At 38.0% G+C, this 19,611-nt stretch overlaps 3 protein-coding genes across 6 annotated transcripts in view; 1 reads left to right on the top strand and 2 right to left on the bottom strand.

Annotated features, from left to right (window-relative positions):
• Positions 1–294: 294 nt before the first annotated feature.
• Positions 295–7,227, bottom strand: LOC148911922 (2,3-bisphosphoglycerate-independent phosphoglycerate mutase-like). Its single transcript, XM_089027907.1, has 12 exons — positions 7,043–7,227; positions 6,236–6,408; positions 5,355–5,471; positions 5,038–5,170; positions 4,337–4,515; positions 4,079–4,172; positions 3,817–3,926; positions 3,183–3,309; positions 2,443–2,591; positions 1,806–1,923; positions 1,422–1,556; positions 295–903 (listed from the first exon to the last, which is right to left on the bottom strand). Exons 1-12 carry the CDS (start codon positions 7,110–7,112, stop codon positions 761–763), a joined length of 1,548 nt encoding a protein of 515 aa, XP_088884033.1. The 5' UTR covers positions 7,113–7,227; the 3' UTR covers positions 295–760.
• A 653-nt stretch (positions 7,228–7,880) lies between these two features.
• Positions 7,881–19,611, bottom strand: part of LOC116302240 (uncharacterized) — a 62,252-nt gene continuing 50,521 nt past the window's right edge. For all 4 annotated transcript variants that reach the window (XM_089027903.1, XM_089027904.1, XM_089027905.1 and 1 more), the window contains exons 36-46: positions 19,160–19,456; positions 18,027–18,329; positions 17,118–17,626; positions 16,563–16,657; positions 13,201–13,357; positions 12,656–12,719; positions 11,386–11,660; positions 10,491–10,680; positions 9,703–9,885; positions 8,986–9,021; positions 7,881–8,595 (exon numbers count right to left, since the gene is read on the bottom strand). In XM_089027903.1, the coding sequence (XP_088884029.1) occupies positions 8,471–8,595; positions 8,986–9,021; positions 9,703–9,885; positions 10,491–10,680; positions 11,386–11,660; positions 12,656–12,719; positions 13,201–13,357; positions 16,563–16,657; positions 17,118–17,626; positions 18,027–18,329; positions 19,160–19,456 (2,234 nt within the window). In that variant the 3' untranslated portion in view covers positions 7,881–8,470. The remainder of the gene's footprint in view (positions 8,596–8,985; positions 9,022–9,702; positions 9,886–10,490; positions 10,681–11,385; positions 11,661–12,655; positions 12,720–13,200; positions 13,358–16,562; positions 16,658–17,117; positions 17,627–18,026; positions 18,330–19,159; positions 19,457–19,611) is intronic.
• Positions 14,460–16,161, top strand: LOC116302241 (GTP-binding protein Di-Ras2). Its single transcript, XM_031711474.2, has one exon. The coding sequence runs from the start codon at positions 14,698–14,700 to the stop codon at positions 15,337–15,339; it is 642 nt and encodes a 213-aa protein (XP_031567334.1). The 5' UTR covers positions 14,460–14,697; the 3' UTR covers positions 15,340–16,161.

The following is a 19,611-nucleotide window of genomic DNA, read 5'->3' as shown; positions in this document are numbered from 1 at the left end:
AGTCCATGGTTTTGATCGATTTTGGTCCATTTTCACACCCATTTGAAAATTATGCATTATTCATAAGAGATAGAAAATAGGTCATTTTTGGCCATATACATTAATTACGTTAATATTTAGTACTATTATAATCTAATTCTTCTTTTTTCTAAGGTCACTATCTGGCTATTACATTGTAATCAGTACACATTCTTTCATGGGATTATGAAAAACACTCTATCTAAACAAACAGCTACTGTTATATTGTGAAGCAGTATTAATAATATTATATTTGGTTAAAAGAAATTATTCACCAAAAGTTAATATATTTTTATTTTAATAATATGAGACTCTAAAACGCTCTGAATATTGAGAGCACAAACACTAAATACCACAATTATGTATTCTGTAATTAAATTATTCTAGTTTTGAGACCTTTACCATAAAAAAATCCTGTATAGAACAGCTCTAATCTTCTTGTCATTATTTTCCTTAGTATCATAAATGGAATCTTAAACGTCATGACTCTTCTAGCCTGGCAACTTGACTAGAAGTGTCATTGTCTTTGATCAAAGTTTTTACTTCCGTCCATTAAAATTTATAATTGACAATGACACTTCTATAGCTGTCTGGCTATCAGAGTCATGAAAGATAGCAGAATTGCAAAAAAACTTCACAGAATCATGAAAACAGCCCATGTTAAGTTTGTCTCGTACTTGAAAGAACCAAAGATTCATATCAGGTGCACCATCCAAAAGGTCTTGACTAAAGTTTATACAGCTTATTTTTGTAGGAGAGATTGTCCTGTCATCTCTTCTGGGATGTCAAGTCCCATCACCTCAAGAACAGTTGGAGCTACGTCACATAACGCTGCATTGTGGGTAAACTCTCTGTACTTATGTCCACCCGTCATTATCAATGGCACTGAAATAAGAGGATGCAAAAAATTTTGTCCCATTCTCATAGCAGTGCTTAAATTATGGACCACAAATAACTATAAACCCCCAACCAAAAGACACCCTACCGATATACTAACAAAAAACTGACACCCTACCGAAAAAGTACTGACACCCTAATGATATACTGCCGATGATGTGCAAATAATGCACCATCACTCTAATGACACCGATTTTAGAGTTGGGAAGATACAGGAATTAAAAAGGGAGTTCTGTTTCAAGGGGCATCCATCTATAAAAGAGGCAGAACCCAAAAAAACGAAATCCAATTTCATAAGGGGAGGGGTGAGAGGAAGCGGGACCAAGGAAGGCTCCTTGCAGTTACAGACATCCAAGCAGCACAAACTAAGTTTTTGCGGATACAAAATCTGGGTTCCCATTTGGGACGGGTTTGGGGATAGGTTTGGGGGTGGGGGCTTGGGGGGCAGGGGGAGGTACTTTAGTCTTCCAAGGTTTTGGTAATGCCATAAAAAGAAGAGTGCTTACCTCGGTTAGTAGTGTGTGCAGTATGTGGACCCCCCTGTTCACTGATCATTTGTTCGGCATTGCCATGATCAGATGTTATCATCAGCGTAAAGTTGTGCTTTTGGCAGGCTTCATAGATTCTACCTATTGCAGCATCTGACAATTAAAATAAACACAATGACTAGGATTAATTAGACTGTAGCCAGGATAATGGTGTTTAAAAAGAGCAAATTTAAAAATTTAAATTTTTGAAATAATTTGGGAAAAGCATTTTCCCCCTTCTCATCACCATGGTTTTTGTGGATATAGGTTCAACCCTCACCTTGGAATTTACATGCATGTTTATATCACAGTATATAGAAACATGTGCTGTGTTATATTCCTAATATATATACAATACTGTACCTGTAGCAGCACAAGCAACAACAGCAGCTTCATACTTCCCAGTATGACCAACCATGTCAGGTGGGGCAAAGTTGCACATCACAAATGGGTGCTTGCCTTCATGGATAGCTTTACAGACCTTCAATACATTCATAAAGTACATGTTTTGGATGACAATCAATGCTGAATAAATTGTCACTCATAATTAAGAACAAGAATGATTAAGAGACGTGGGCAAGGGACCTAGCATTAGACCTCTTGACAGTAATTCAGCTAATAAACTAGTGGTCCTCCTTTAACATCTCTATCTCATAAGGGATGGAACCGCCACTAACATGGTGAAAGTCTAACCACATGCAGATGTAATTACAAAGGCAGCATCTTCTAAATTATTTATTTATATTTAGAGGCTTTCATCACGCTTTTTGACTTACAAAGGAGAACAAGAACAAAAAAAAAAAAAAAAAGAAAAAAAAAGAAAAAGAAAGAAAGAAATTCAAAAGCAAACAAGCATGATGAGGGGTGGGCAAATGGACTTGAGCTCCTGGCTTAAGACCCTGAGTCAAGCCTTGAACCATGACCTCCTGCACTATAGACTGACACTATAGCTAACTGTGCGGCAGTCAAAGAAGTCACAATCAATAACAAACCTTCTTACCTCATCAGCAACACCAGCTGAACTCATAGGAGGTTCCAAGTCATAGGTAGGAACTTTTGGCGACGGCACAAGCTTGCGATCCTCTAAATCAAATTTAGCTTCAACACCACCGTTGAAGAAGAATGTTACGTGTGCATATTTTTCAGTTTCTAGAAAAACAAAAATGTAGAAAAATTAGTTACAAAATATCTAGATTTAGAGTAATAAAGATGACACAACTTTGAAGTTTTCTAATCCCAAGTTCTTAATTATTATAACATTACTGAACACAGTACAGCACAAAAGTGTTTTCCTCTTGTATACATGTAGAATTAATTTTAAAATATAGGTTTTCATTTGGCATGCTATGCACTCTCATAACGCACTCAACATCAACCAATGAGGAACCAAAACTTATTATAACAGTTATTTAATAATTAATTTATGCACAATCTTCTCTGATGGAATCAAGGATGGTGTAGCGGTAGTACACCTGCCTTTGACCCTTGGGGTTTTAGGTTCCAATCCTGGACTTGGCAAATTACAATCATGTGAGTAAGTTTGTTGTTAGGACTCTCTCTTAATTTAAGGGCTTTTCTTTGGGTCCTCTGGTTTTCCTCCCTCAGCTAGCCCAACATGCAACTGTAAAACACTATTATTTTGATCTGTGAGTTAACCCTGTTTTGACTTTGAGTCAGAGTCTGCTTCACTGTATCAATACCACTTGAAGGTTTTTTTTAAACAACAACAAGCATATGTACCTGCACAATGATACTGTGGAACTTTTTTGCTACCAAGCCATTCTGCGAGGACATTCTTGGGTACTTCTGGAGGAAACATCACATCAAATGGAAACTCTTTCTTGTACTCTGTCATAGTGATATGATGCTGAAAATGAAAAAATTAGTAGTTCAGTGAAATAAGCAGATTATCATGTGCTTTATGACCAGCCAACAAACGTCTACTGACTGTCAGCCAGTAGTTGTCCATGTACATCAGCCCGCAGCAAGACTAAAAAGGCCTCAAAAAAGCATTAAGTCACAGAGTCAGCTGATCGTTGACTGACAGACAGCCATTTCCTGGCTGTTAATCAGCCAATCATTGGTCAACAGTTGGTCGATCATCAGTACACATCATCATCAATGTTGTTGGGTGCTCAGGATCATTTCCAACATGAGCAGGAATCATGTTTCATCTTGTATTTTATTTGCGATTGTATTTTAAACAGTCCAGTGATCAATAGTCGGCCAACTAACATTGGCCACTATACAGCAGAGTATTGACTGACATGTGTCGGTTGTTCATAATCGGTATAATGCATCTACAGTGTATTACGTTGCTTTTTAATAAGGACAACAAATGAGATAATTTACTAACAGTAGTTATTAAGCATACCAGGTTCTTTGGAATCACATCTGTTTCAAATGGTGGTTTTATGCCAATGGCTTCATTGATTTGCCTCATACGGTCAGCCCGGAAATCAAAGAAGCACAAAGTATCTCCATCTTTGAAGAAAGTCAAACAAACAATAATAAATAATAGATCAATAGATGAGATAAATGAGATACCTATGGATAGATTGATGGATGGATAGGTGCAGATGGATGCACAGACAGGTGTATAGATAGACATATGGATGGATAGAATCATAACTAACCTTGTATTCTCCCTTCAGGATCAACAATGATTGGTTTTAGAAATTCATCTGTCTCATGCTTATCACCTTCTGCTTCATAACGGCTCTTAATTACCTGAATATCAACAAACAGTTATCACCACATAGAACATAATTATGAATGAAATTATATATTATAATGATGGGTGTTAAAAACAAGCATAATTTCCAGGACAACTACTTAGTATTATAAGAATTTAAGGGACAGGCAATAATGAAAAAAAACTTTGAAAAACTTACATCTATGCATTTATTAAGAGTTGTTGTCTCTCCTTTGCCTTGAACAAGACCTTCAAAGGCAATCTTGATTCTTTCCCATCTCTTGTCTCTGTCCATAGCATAGTACCGTCCAGTAATAGTCGCAAGTGAACCATAATTAAGTTCCTTTAACTTGTCGATTACTTGCTGCACATAACCAACTATAAATAAAATTATTAAATTATAAATAATAAATAAAGAAAACCACAACAGAAATCATTTGATTATGAATAATTAATATAGAAAAACACAACAGAAATCGTTGTCGCAGGAGAAGTCTGTGAATCGGATTTACAGAATCCTCCTTATTTCCATTCAACTTCACCATGGATTTTCTCAACCAAACTTACTCCAATAAGCTCAAAAAATTAAGTAAAACATGAAACTATACTCCTAGACATTTTATTAGTAGTATACAATATTTGCATCTGATCTGTATAGGTTTACAAAGGTTCCCTTCCAGCTAGCTCTAGTATTAATGCTGATACAGACTGGCTTCTCATATTGTGTAATCATGTACTTTATGACCAGCCAACAGGTGGTTGGTGTTGGTCGACTATTGACCAACAGTCAGGCAATAGTCAGCTGACACGTGTCGGCCAGTCATGAAGTGCACAATTACCCTACACTCATATTGTACAGTATATAGTTATAGGTATTAGCTTGCTCTATCAACTATTCACCTCCACTAGTAGGGCGTGTATCTCTACCATCTGAGAAGAACTGGATGAATGTTTTGGGCACACCAAGTTCCTTTACTGCTTCAACGAGACCAAAAAGTTGATCGATGTGCGAGTGGACTCCACCATCACTTATCTTAAAAACAAAAGAACAATCAAAATTATCTTATTAATTAAAAAGAAAAAAATAGAAAATAAACAAAAATATATAATTATGTAAAAATTTACAGGATTGTCCAAAATGAGATGACTTCAATTATTTATCTGCTTAATAATAATAACATCTGCTTACAATATCTTTAATAGCAAATTTTATTTACCAATCCTAGAAAATGAAATCTGCCATTTGATTTCTTTGCTCTTTCAGCTGCAGCTGCTAGTGCTTTGTTCGTGGACAATTTGCGCTGCTCCACAGCCATGTTTATTCTAACAATATCCTAAAAGAAAATGAACAAGACACACATTTAAATGAAGAACTTCTTGTCTCTAAGTTTGATCCAACCCTGAAACATCTAACTTACAGATCAAACCCTGAAATAACCTCTGGGCTGACCAAAGTCAGGGCATGGCTGACTCATCACAGATCAAACCCTGAAACAACCTCTGGGCTGACCTAAGTCAGGGCATGGCTAACTCACAGATCAAAACCTGAAAAAACCTCTGGGCTAACCTAAGTCAGGGCATGGCTGACTCACAGATCGAACCCCTGAAACAACCTCTGGGCTAACCTAAGTCAGGGCATGGATAACTCACAGATCAAAACCTGAAACAACCTCTGGGCTAACCTAAGTCAGGGTATGGCTAACTCACAGATCAAATGCAAATTTACCATGTTGGGTTTTGAGGAGGGAGGAAAACCAGAGAACCCAGAGAAAACCCTCAAATCAAGGGCAAGGCTCAAGGCTCACTCACATGTTATACAAGAACTACAAAAACACAAGAAATCAGAGGTGAGAGGCAAAAGCAACATGCCAATGGCCACTATATCATCCTGCATCCTAAAGCACAATAGATTATCCCTCTCTAAATTATCTTCAATGCTACTACATGTAGGCTAGCATGGGTATGCGAAAGAAATGACGCACTTTTTCGATTGATCTTCTTTTGTATTTTCATGTTAGCCTCACGATAAAGATGAGAGGAAATTTTATGTTATGCTTATTTACTGAAGCATGGTGTGTGATATAAATATACTACATACCTGATAGACTACGCGTCCAGCACCAATATTAAGATGTCCTACTTCAGAATTACCCATCAAGCCATCTGGTAGTCCTACTGACAGGCCTGATGCATCAAGGGTAGCATACGCACAATCCTTGCTGGCAGCAAAGCTGTCCATTACTGGGGTCTCGGCATGATATATAGCATTCCCTGTTGTATAATTACAATCATATATTGAGTATATTATGTACACAATTTTGGAGTAAGTGTGGATTAGAATCAAATTAACGGTATTACTGTTACTATTATTATTAGTATCATTACAGATCCCCCTCCCCATACAATGAATTCTTTGCACCTATGGAGGATGGGCAGGAAAGAAATATTCATTCAGTCCTCCATCTGTTCCTTTGACTTCAACAGATATTACATTTCTAAAAAATCCCTATGATCAGTCATCAATCCTCCTTTTGATTGCATTAGCTTATAAAATGCACATATCGCTTTCTTGCGAGTTAAATAGCCAACACATTTTGCTGTAGGAATTCGACGTTTATTTGAAGTGGTTATTATCTGAGCAGCTGAAGCAAAATTGACATTAACTTATGCAAATTTGACGAATAATTTTGCAAACGACCTGAGTTCAGCTTAAAAGAGAAACTAGAAATGTAAAGAAAGGACATGGACAATTGGAGAAGACTACGACCTAAGGCACAGAGGATTTAAAATAAAAGACTACATATCGCAATCACCAAGGATTGAGATCCTTTTTTCACTATTTGTTTTACCGGTGATGTTGTCATTTGCTACGTGCACAAAATCATGCTTTTGTCCAGCAACTAACCTTCTGTTTTCTCTGATATCCCCCAGCCATCAATGACAATAAGGCACACTTTGTTTTTGACTTCTGCCATTGCTGTGCGGGTTTAGTAAAGGGATTTATGCAAGAACAGAATATCAAAGTGTCGAGTTGTTCAGTTTTTCCACCAGACGAACACTGACCGGTGACAATAAAGGGCCTGCTGTACTACACGGTCAGGGGATATACCCTGTAATGTAGGCCCTAGGCTGTACGCGGCTGGCTACGGACAGACAGACACACGGACGTACAGTACATGGAAATTTTATCAACATTTCTCTACAGACTGTTATTCTTTCGGTTTTATTTGTTTTTTCGTTCTCTCTCTTTCTTTCTGTTTTCCTTTCTCTATCTTTATTTCTTACCTACCTCTTTCCCTTCTTCTTCCCTGGCGGTGTTTCCATTCCTGGCAAAGTGGTAGTGAAGGGGAACGGGGATATTGAAGAGCTTTCGAATTCCTACAAGTCTTTCTTTCTTTTTTTTCATTCTTTCATTCATTTTTCTTCCTTCCTTCTATTCATTTATTCTTCTTTTATTTAATTTTTATTCATTCATTTTCCTTTCTTCTTTTCTCTTTCTTTCTTTGTTTCTTTCTTTCTTTGTTTCTTTCTTCCTTTCTTTGTTTCTTTGTTTCTTTCTTTCTTCGTTTCTTTCTTTCTTTCTCTTTCTCTTTCTTTCTTTCTTTTTTCCTTCCTTCCTTCCTTTCTTTGTTTCTTTGTTTCTTTCTTTCTGTCTTTCTTTCTGTCTTTTTCTCTTCCGATCGACTCTATCTCTAGTTGAAGAAAAGGAGGATTGGAAATCATTGGAAATCACTACACTTGCAAAAGTACATAACTGTTGTTTATTGGTGTTTTTTATGCATTTTAAGAAATATTTATTTACATATTAACTTGATCCAATGTAACTAGAGTAACAATAGCTAACAATGCAATCCAACAGAAGTGCTTTTTGTGTCCTTACCACACAATCCCTTCATGTTTAATGTTTTTATTTTAAGAGTCCTTCCAGGCTGCGCCCATTTTTTCATGTCCGACGAAATCCGTATTCCTTTTTTGAGATATAAATTTTGTAGATGAGGAATTCCATCATGTTGATTATAAAGTTGCATCATTTACATTTGTGTTTCGTTGTCTCTTGTCTATGTTTTTGGTTTCAATTTTACCATGGCGTTTTATTGTCGACAAAGAACGACATTACGCAGATATTGCACAGGCAGCCCAAAGAACTCGTAGTAAAATACTTGATGTTGTCCAAGTAATAACCTAAGTAGCTTAGTAACCTAGCACACCACAGCTAGTCCATACTTCATTACTGAATGTGGGTCGCAGCCGGGTAAAAATGTTTTGTAGAAGAGCCCGCTCTTATAGTGTTCAGTCGTGATATCCAACTGCATAGGTGCATTAGCAGAAATGTTTATGAAAAACCAAGGTTTTTCTTTTTGTTGTCTGTTTCATCCCCATCAAACATTGCCAGGTCAAGACCATCGAGAATAGAGTTAATATCGCCATCTTTTGTTATTGCATAAGTTGCGCTTCGACCTGGAAAAAAAGTGTCATTGTTTTATGAGAATAGCATTGGAATTCAGGCGTTAAAATCTTGATCATGGGGTCGCATTTAAAACTGCAGAACCTGCCGTTCACATTTCGGGATTTTTCATGCAAAAGAAAAACGAAAGAAAAAAAGAGAAGATAAAAAACACCCCGCTGGTTGATGTCCAGATGTCATGTGAGTGATCATCCTCCGCCATTTTTGAACACAGATAATCATTGCGGAGCTTGATTCGTTTATTCGTATATACACGCAATAGATGGATATTCCGGTCCTTTTCTGTAACATTTTTCACTCAATTTTTGAATTTACCCTTATCCAATCTAATATTGCGGACAACGATCACGTAACCGGTAAGTGTTGGGGCCTTTCTAACTCACCTCCTGTCCATTCGTTTACTGAGAAATAAAATACACCTATAACAATAAAATACATATGTTTAGTTTGGTATCCCTATCAATATAATGTATTTGGCCTTTGATGCAAGATTGGCCAATCGAAGACCATGATCATCGGCGACTTTACTAGTAACTCGTAAAAGTCCTCTGTAAGGTTACTGAAAAAGCACCTACCAACCCCCTTCCCTATCCCCGCATCTTATCCGACTAGAGAGAGAGAGAGAGAGAGAAAGATAGAGCATCAATGTCTATACGTTACCATATATATATTAGGACGTAAAACCAAGCGTAATAGGTGACCTACTAGGAGCTGGTCATTATTAATCACCATTATTAAATCAGGGAGAGGTTTAGACAACTGGAGGGGGATAAGGTAAATATTGATAGGAATAAAAGGGGGATCACTCAGTAGTAAGCACTTATAAGGCGTGGATCATTTAAATTATACTGTCTCTTGGATGGTATCAGTCTTTGTGATATTTAATTAAAAATCCCCAGACCCTGCCCCAGTCAAATAATGACCGCTCCCTAATTAGAAGAGAGCAAATGTCAACCAGTGAGATTCAATTGCAAGTATTCTTCTCACTTCTTCTTCTTATGTTCCTAATTAATTAATCTGATATGACTATTGTCGGTGTTCCATTTGTCCTTTTGTTCTCAAAGGCTCTTGGGATATTTTGGTTGAGTGTTGTAACTAACCTTTTTTTTGTTTCCTTAAAGCTGCTATTTGAAGAGAATGTTTTCGCCGAAGCTCTTCGTATGTTTGTTTAAATTTCTCATGGAATTCATTCAAGTCTTTTCGCATTTCTTGTACAATCATATTATGTCTTTGTTTGGCAGGAAGCTTTGCCCATAGAGGCCACGAACCCTCAATATCTTTACCTGGATGGTTGAAATGAGGAATAAAAAATGGAAACGCTGAAACAATTAATTGCATCCACAACTGATAAGCTAATGATGTAGAACAATGATTTCAAATATAAATTCTAATGTAGAACGCGCGCGCGCAAAAAATGATGTTGATGAATATAAATTCTAGTTTAATCTAGGAAATATATTGGCAAATATAGATTGAAAAAAAAAGTAAAAAAAATTATGTAAATTATAAATATAAATTCTAATCTAGGAAAAATTATGTCAAATATAAATTCAAATGTTTTAGTTTCTAGGGTTTGTATAGCCTCTGTCGTAGAAGATTCAAGTGAGAGGAAAGTGGAGGCTATATTCTACATGGGAAAAGTGTGCGAGAAGGTAAAAGCTTACCCTCAACAATCAACATATTTTCGTATACAATTTTATTTCCTATGCACTAAAATCGAGTGCTCTTTCCATTTATGTGGTTCCCGCGCCATCTTGACACGAGTGCTTCGCTTATAGGGGGGTTAAGTCACGTGATCTAATAGCGTAAATGGCACATTGCAGCTATGAAATTCAGTCATAATTACTTATGCATTTCTTTAATCTGTCCATCAATCCATAGTACTTACTATTGTTATTATTATTCTTTCTCATCATTTTCTTGACCTGTCGTCTTCGGTATCCATATTCCCACATCAAAGCTAGCACTACTATTACAGCCAAGGCGACCCCAAGTATAAGTGCGGTCAGCCTGAATAAGTCTGACTCTGATGTCAATAGACTACTAGAGGTCTTGATAGCAGGAGGGATCGAACTGGCCTTTGGAAAGATAACAGCAAACAATGCAATGCTCAAGTAAAAACTAGACTGCTTAACAATTAGGGTGAGTTCCAGATATCCAGGGGAATGAACGCAACGTATTTACAGACAACCATCGTTACAGCCGATACCCTCGGGACCGTCGCTTGGTGTCCGCATAATAGCTAGCACTCGCTATAACGATAGTTAATTACGGTCATTTCTTTGTCAGTATTCACCACTTTCCATACATCGGTTTACTGGTCAAACGCAAAGCATTCAGTCGAGGTTTCAAGGTTCGAATTTGAATAATCCTTTGAAAATACCTTGGCGCCTCGCTTGAGCGCTTTGTGTTTGACCTGGAACCAATGTATGCAAAATGGTGAATCAGTTTCCGCCTGGCTTTTGCTCCTCCCTGGAATATCGAGGTGTTCGTAATACTGGGTCGTCCACAAGGTGAGAGTCGGCTGCTTTGGGGTGGGATACTTTAGGTGCCGGGAAGGGATGGATGAGCGTAGATCACATTGTCCTATTCCTTCCCCCTCCCCTCCCCCATATTTATGGAGAGAGATGATATTTATTGAAGGGAGAGGATCACTATGCTTCGACTGAGAAATGCTACAACTACTCTCCCCCTTCCCCCCACCCCAATAAATAAAGTAAAACCCCTTCCTCTGGTTTTTAATGATGTATAGAAATAAAGGCGACAAGAGATTAGTTATCTACCTTGATATTCTTGACATTACTCTGTACTATTTTATGGATTTCATTCTCCTCACTCTTCATAAAGTTCCGCATACAATTACCCAGTTTCTGTGCATCGCCGCCAAGCACCACGCCGTTAGTCGACTCGAAACCCGTCTTGATTATTTCTTTTACCCTCAACCACTTCTCGTTGAATAATTTCTCCTCGCTTGCTGTTGCGTACGAGTCTAGCAAAGCAGCATGGACCTTTTCGTCCTTAAGGTCTTGATATATGTCGTAGATGTTACCATAGCGACCTAGGTGGGAACGATGACGAAAAAAGATTAAAGAAATAGTACTAAAATACTTCAGTCCTTATTTATAATAGTAATAAATTATGCGTTCGGTGTGTATAATGAAGTAGAGAGAATAAGAGAAAAATGCCAATTTTTTTCGCTTATTCTCTCTACTTCATTATCTATAATAGATTTTATTTTCATTCAAAGTAACTTTCTCACGTCTTCACAGCTTTCTCGTAAATGTCCGGGGAATTTGGGAATCAACTTCTCCAATGAACCTCCCTTCCTTCAACTCTGGGGCTTTCTAGTGATCGGTGCGTTATAATAGCAACCACATTTTAAGCATGAAGAAAAGGGGTGCTGAAGAGAAATCGGAAGACTGTATGAATATTCTCCGAAGAGGTGATCAAAATATTCCTGTTATTATGGCCGTGTATTGCATGTTCTGAACACTTTTAATCTTGTCTTTCTTGCAGTCCGAACAGTGATAGCCTATAGCCTAACCATTTTTGCCCCGCACGAAACATGAGTATCTGATACAGCTGACTCCACAATACATCCTGAGGTCTTCCCTTCAAATTTTCTTTGGCCTTAGTTAGAAAGTGGAATCATTGTATTTTATCACAATTTGCTTATTCTTTCATCAAATTCAAAAACTCTCTTGTCGTCTCTGACGGACGCGGATTTCCATAAAACTTTGGTCTACAACAACAGGGAGGATTTGTGTATCTATTCGAGACCACAGTTTCCCGAACGTGATTCTTTGTACCCGGAGAAACAACCGAAACATTTTTGCGCGTGTTCGTAAAATAGACATGAAAATAGCGGAATTGGTAAGAGAAACACAGAAACTTCGTAGATCTGCAAACATTTGTGGTAGAAAAAGGAAGTTCTTAAAGTATTAACCAACTTATTTCCTGCAAAAAAAAATCAACGGTGTAGGTAAAAGGGACTGTTGTTCGTAAGTTTCCGAACATGCGCACTACTGGTTTCACCAAGTTTGATCAGCTTACCAACAAGGATGGAGTTTCTTCTCACACCGAGTTTGTATTCCGAAGAATTATCGATCGCTGCCACCTGAAATGAAAACACAACGACAAATTATCGGAATGTTGGGGATGCGCGCTAACGATAGGTATAAAGGTAATTAGATAATCAGGCTCCTTCCATCTGTTACACACTACATGGAGTTTACTATAGTTTTCTTATGAGGGGGAAACGTACGATACTAAACAGCACGTACGGTACGCTATGTCTTAACTGATTGAATATCGCTTCCCATTGTTTTTGTGGGTTTCACGGTAAGATACGAAACGGCTACGGTACGTCTATGAATTTCGCGTAACGCTTCCGACTCACCCATACAAAGATATATCATACAGTATTCTCTAACTTCACATTATTTGTTGGGTACGTATAGGAGTATAGAAAACCCACTTAGAGTGTAGAAATGTTGCTCTCATTTTTATTGTCTTCGCCATCCCACCAAGACCTCTCCTCCTCTACCCTTCCCTTGGAAATCAAATCCACACTTGCCGACCTACAGACTAATCTATACCTTGGTGCCGTAAAGCTTTAAATCACTCTTGAACACCATGCTCATTAGTGAGGCCGTAATACTACTTGTCAGGACAGCGATGGTAGCTATGCCCATCCAGATCCACACTATAGCAAACAAACGCGCAATGACTGACTTGGGAATTCGATCGCCATATCTGCAAAGAAATAGTAATTTTGTGAGTCACTGGAAAAAAAAGTACAACACAACGACCTCGAGATACTTCTTGGTTCGTGACCATTCTCAAGGAACAAAGTATAACATAACAAAACACAAACGTATACACGTATACAAACAAAAATGTTGGTAAACTCCACCGGTTATGACTTCATATGAAAACCAAGAATTGTCTATCATATTGGTTTCGTTAGTCATTCCTGTGTTTTTCTGTTTTACTTTTGGTTATGGGGTTTCCCCTGTTGTTGACATTTTTGTCACGAGGAAGGCCTGCGAGGAAGGAGAAGGTAGCGCCGGCATAAATATGTCATTTTAGCTGGGGCTTTTTAACATGTGACTAGAGTTATCCGTATCACTCGACTCAACACGTGCATGGTATAACAGTGGTGAGGTTGTTTTGTTGATACAATGTTATTTTTAGATGGGGTTTTTGTAAGGATTATTTGTAACTGAATGTTATTGTTTACATGTGACCACGATGACATAATAATCAATACGTGCATAAATGAATGAATGAATGAATGAAGGAATTAACTTTATTTTATACGACTCAGTAACACTGCTTTTCAGTGTGTGTTACTCAATACGTGCATGGCAGTCAAGTGGTTGTTTTGTCAGTTGTATTGATTGTTTATGGTTTACACATGACTTGTGCTGGAAGTCATGTGAGACCGTTCAAAACAACCGGCCTCAGTTATAGCTAGTCATAGCTTGGTATCCGTTTGTTAACGGCAAAACAGAATCAGAACAAAATCATAACAGAACAGAACAGAACAGAATCAGAACAGAATCAAAAATGTTTCGAAACCACTACAATTAATAGTTATGTATTGTAGCGAATTATCAAAGCAAATCAATCGTAGATAAAAGGAGTTTTAGCAAACCAATAAAATGTGTTGACAGGATGCATGGAACCACTTACAAAAAATGTATTGTTCAATTCAATTGATCACAACAGAGATCGAAACAGAACAGAGTTCGAAACAACGAGACAGAAAAAATATATAAATAAATAACTGGTAATACCGGAAGAGGTCAAATAAGTAATCACTCACAGCTGGAATAAAGGTTATATATGTCATTTGTTTTAGACTATAAGTAGGACATGCCTTGAACCATTGCAACTCTGTTTATCAGGGGAAACGCATCAACACGTTATCGAACTTTAGCTAAATCGATCAGAATACATGTTTGACGCAGGAATATAATCGTGTCACACAGAAGACAGCTAAGTCGCGACTAAGTCATTGTTTTTATACTGATAAATTTTAATTTTTGGCAAGCAACAGCTGAGGAGTAACTCTAATAATAAGCAGAGAGATGAACAGTGGATTTCCGCCTATGGATTTCAAGATCGCAGTATTGGGAGCCGGTGGAGTAGGCAAAACCTCTCTCCTAAGAGCGTTCTTCGACCAACCTTTTACTACAGACCATAAACCGACTGTGGATGACTATTTTGTGCACGGGATCAAGCTACGTGGGGTTTTCTATAACGCTTGTATCGTTGATACAAGCGGTAGCTTCTCGTTTCCGGTGATGAGGCGATTTGCTATTTCGCATTGTCAAGGCTTTGTTGTGACTTATGCTCTAAATGACGAGAAATCGTTCCAGGCTGCAGTGTCGACACTGGATGAAATAATCGATTTGAAGGCAGGTATTGGCTTGAAGTATAAGCGGATTCCAGTTATGCTGGTAGCGAACAAATTCGATTGTAAAGACAGGCAGGTTTCCGCTGTTGAAGCTCAAGCCGAACTCAACACTCGACCTTGGATTGTGGGCTTGTATACTGAAGTGTCGTGCAAGACTAATAGTGGGGTTGATGGGATATTTGAAAGCCTTTTGAACCTAATGCAAGCTATTAAGGAAAGAGAGCAGAGTAAAAGTGATAAATCATCTTCTCTTCGGCAAAGCGGGAGAAATTCCTCAAGAAAAAAGTATAATTCTGGCGGAGGAAAGAAATGAATTTTTATTCACCTTTCATAAATCGTCTTTTTCCTTAGTTCCAATGTGAAACTAAAAAGGCCTAAAAACAAACTCAAGAGACAACGACTAGAAAGTACAATATCTACATGTACTATTATTACACATGACGGGCATATTTATCATTATATATATGATATATTCCATTGAATTAACTCATCGAAATTCATGAACTCACATGAAAGATTGCTGAAAACAAAAACAAAAAACTTTTACTTTTAATAGAATGCTTGATACTTATGATTTGATAAAAATACACGGTCATAACCATGAACAGTAGTGTTGATCACAAGCTTCCAAGCATGTCTGTTGTTCAAAGAATGCTTGGATGACCAATTACTATTTCCTCCAAGAAAATAATAGTCCGAAGCATAGAAAACAATATGAAGAGAGCTTTCGTAGAATTTCGAAGCAGGGACGGATTTTTGCCATAAACCAGTATTCATTGTACACATAGTCGATAGATTAACTATGTTGTACATGATTGTCTATCCGTGACTGAAAATGTAAATAAGGAAAACTGAAGTACACACACGTAAACAGAAAGCAAATAACGACGAAAGAGAAAGATAAGGCCAAAAAAATGAATGTCATTTTTAAGATAGACAGATGAGTCTAGAATAGAGTTTTAACACGATCGTGTTTGTTTATGAGAATACCTACGTTATTTGCTAGAAATACATAGAATGAACGACAAGGAATATTAATTACAGGTCAATAGAGAGACGACGGAGAATGAACGCCTACGCGCAGTCGATAAGTCTCTTTACATTACATGCGAAATAAACTGAACCATATCATGCATTCCTTTGTTTATTAACTCATAACCCTGGATAAAGTGGGAGGATTGTTGATAAGCATTGTGTTTGATATGCGTATATTCCGTCAAAACAAGAATTCATATCCTTATTTTTGGTCAATGAGGACCGAATAAATCTCATGCTTGGCAATTTCTACGGAAAACTCTAAAGGACTTTCGGATTGATCGAGAACTCCACACAAATAATATGGTACTGTCCCGCTATAAGTAGTACTGTCCCTATTTTAACGGCCCTAACGGTAACACCCCCCTACGGTAACACCCCCCTACGGTAATAAGTCCCATTACGGTAACACCCCAGCCCTACGCTAGCACCCCCTACGGTAACACCTCCTACGGTAACACCCCCCTTCGGTAACAACCCCCTAGTGCCAACACTACTCACCCTACAGTTGTCATAGTGATGAAGGCCCACCAGAATCCTTCTATAGTTCCATCAATAAACGATCTTGGAAAATGCTTGGGGTTATAGTGTACATCCTGTAAAAAAGAAAGGCATGTTCTTCCTTATAATATACTAAGTCCACTTAATCCCTACATGTGTGTATTTAGTATTTTTATCATTATTATCATTATCATTATCATTATCATTATCATTATCATTATCATTATCATTATCATTATCATTATCATTATCATTATCATTATCATTATCATTATCATTATCATTATCATTATCATTATCATTATCATTATTATTATTATTGCACAATAAAGAGAAAAGGCTTCGATGATATAAGGGTGCAGTTCCCCCTGCACGCAAGTTGTGGATAAAAAGTATATCGTTTAGCTGTTTTTTTAATCGAAACAGATATTACTCGCAACATTAGTTCTTTCAGTCGTGAAGAGTATTTATATTGTTCGTTTGTCGAGGCCCAACCAACGTTTCTATAGAAAAACGCCGCACGCGGAAAGGAGTGGGGATTTGCAAGAGACTTACTATAAGCCAGATGGCAGCTCCAGCTAGGTACGCCAAAACAAAAACAAATATGACAGTGGGCCAGCAGCCAAGGATAGCTTTAAGGACCTCGTTATGAATGGCTCTTCTGTCAGCCACTAAGAATGCAGCACCAGGCATATCCATAATAGATACAAACTCATACTCTCCGCCAAACCCGATGTATTTGGTTTGGTCTTTGGTTCCTCCTATTGGGAAGCTGATAAAGGATTTCTCATCAATTCTGTCCTTGACATCGTGGAGACCAGGCTTCTGGGCCTTGTTATTGTGTCCGTCATACTTGAAGTCCATTGATATGGTCCCGTTTCCCGCGTCGCAAATCCCGCAGCATTTTGTCACAGCGGACAGTAGTATTGGAGGGAAGATGCCTCCAATGGGCGTCGATAGTCCGTTAAATTTGGATTTAGTGTCGTTGATTGAAACTTGCTCTCTGACGTATGGAGGATGTGCCCACCAATTAGTAGACATATATGGATGGCACGTGCAAGTTACTATGGTAACAAAAATAAACGTACTTAATCATCACTTGATTAATTACAAGAATTGAAATCATGAAAAACAAAAAGTGAAATAATCCCTAATTATACTCAGCCGTATATACCTCTCAGAGATCGATAAACAGAATGCAATTGATACAAATAACACGATATGACGCATGGTAATTAACAAATGATGTTTGTACCTAAGGTAGACCACAATGCACCATGACCTTGAAAAAGGTCTACTCGATTACAGACCCCTTGCATGTGACGTCAAAACAGCTCGATCTGGGGAACAAAACAAAAGAATTCCAATCTCCTGAGAAATTGTTTTGTCCCCCAGTTTGAGCTGCATTCCAAAGTGCTGCAAGGGGTCTATAAAAAAGGTATGCTTATACTTGCTCATGCTTACCCCCATCAAACTTTGCCCATTTGCCATCACCTTTAGACGTGAATCCAGCCACTTTAATTTCGTAAACTGCAAAGCTCTCTAAACCTATCAACGTAACAGTCTTTTCGTTTGCTCTTACTGTGACGTTCTTGCCCTTTGCGTTACTAACCGGTTCATCAGCTAATCTAACAAGTTTATATGACACTTTGTATCCGAGCAGTATGCCATGGACGTAGCGTTGTGGTATGTGAAACCACTTCACAGGAATTGTGGTTGAACTGGCTCTGTTGTCTGGACTAGCATTTGGCGGGGCTTCGCTTGGAACTAGACAGAAATTTATATCAATGATGAGAGATTATCATATAAAAAATGTTGTTGGCTAAATGGGATATGTGTTCTGTTAAAACAGTGTGCGCCGTTGTCCTCGATGTTGTGCACCTATTTCAAAAATGGGTTTCAAAGCCAGAGGAGATACGGAGATATGCTTAGAGGTATGTCCATTATCCCTTCCAATCTTGGAATGACTTGTCGTCTAACACCTAACTTCTCCTTTGGTGACGACTTCCTTTTTTGAAATAGGTGCATGCTGATGCTGCAGTTCAAATCAGCTGAATGAATCTCGTAATGATAAAACAACAATGATGATCGCGCAACCACTAGTCGCGTTGTTCAATGATCCTATGAGACTCTTATTTCAAAATATCCAGCTTCAACGTCCGCACAGAACAATGGAAGTGGCATACCATAAAAGCAATCAATTTTCTGTCTTGCCGCTTGCCGCTTATATAGCGGGGTTCGAAATAAACTAGCGTATCTGGCTGGACAGGGAAACGTGAGCAAAGAGCGAGACTGGTTTTTGAGCGAGTGCGAGGGAGCGCTAAGGACTGCAGAGTCCAGGATTGAGATATAAGGCAGATTAAGATTCCCGTTTTTCCTTACCGCAAACGGCAAACGTGACCACGTTTTCATCGTTTCCCTACATTTCACTTTGCCTTTTGCAAACCTTCTCGACAAAGACACGTATTCTTAATTTTATCTACTACTTGGAGATTTTTGCGATTCCTTTTCACTAGTTTTAAAGAATTTTTTAATGGTCAACTGACGTTTCACGTTTACCGTAAACGAGGATCTTAAACTCTCCTATGGAGACTTACCATCTTCGTCTGTCCTGACGGTAATAATAGTAGAATTTGGCCCATCACCGATACGTGTAAAAGCAGATATCCTGATATCATATTCGGTATACCTCATCAGTCCTGTTAGCAAAACCTTATAACTATTACGGCTCAAGACTCGCGTTACATAGAGTGACTTTGCCTTTGTCTTGTAATATAGTCGATATCCGAGTAAAATACCGTGTACGTCTTCATAAGGTACCTTCCCCCAGGAGACTAGCAGACTCCTAGAGCTTGTGTTATGAGCACGTAAATTTTGGGGAGGCTTGCTTGGTCCTAAAAATATCGATGCCAAAACATTAATCAAGGATAAGTACCCTTCTACTGAGTACTACTTTGCATAACACAATGCTTTAACGTGACACGCATTACAATGTCACGCTTACATCATACTTGTTAGAAATACAATTACGAAGGTAACAGGGTAACGC

The sequence above is a fragment of the Actinia tenebrosa genome, unplaced genomic scaffold (assembly GCF_029948245.1).
Source record: "Actinia tenebrosa isolate PJP-AT-01 unplaced genomic scaffold, QUT_ActTen_1.0 PGA_scaffold12__29_contigs__length_12842862, whole genome shotgun sequence".
NCBI classification, from domain to species: domain Eukaryota; kingdom Metazoa; phylum Cnidaria; class Anthozoa; order Actiniaria; family Actiniidae; genus Actinia; species Actinia tenebrosa.
This window is presented reverse-complemented; position numbering and strand designations above follow the sequence as displayed.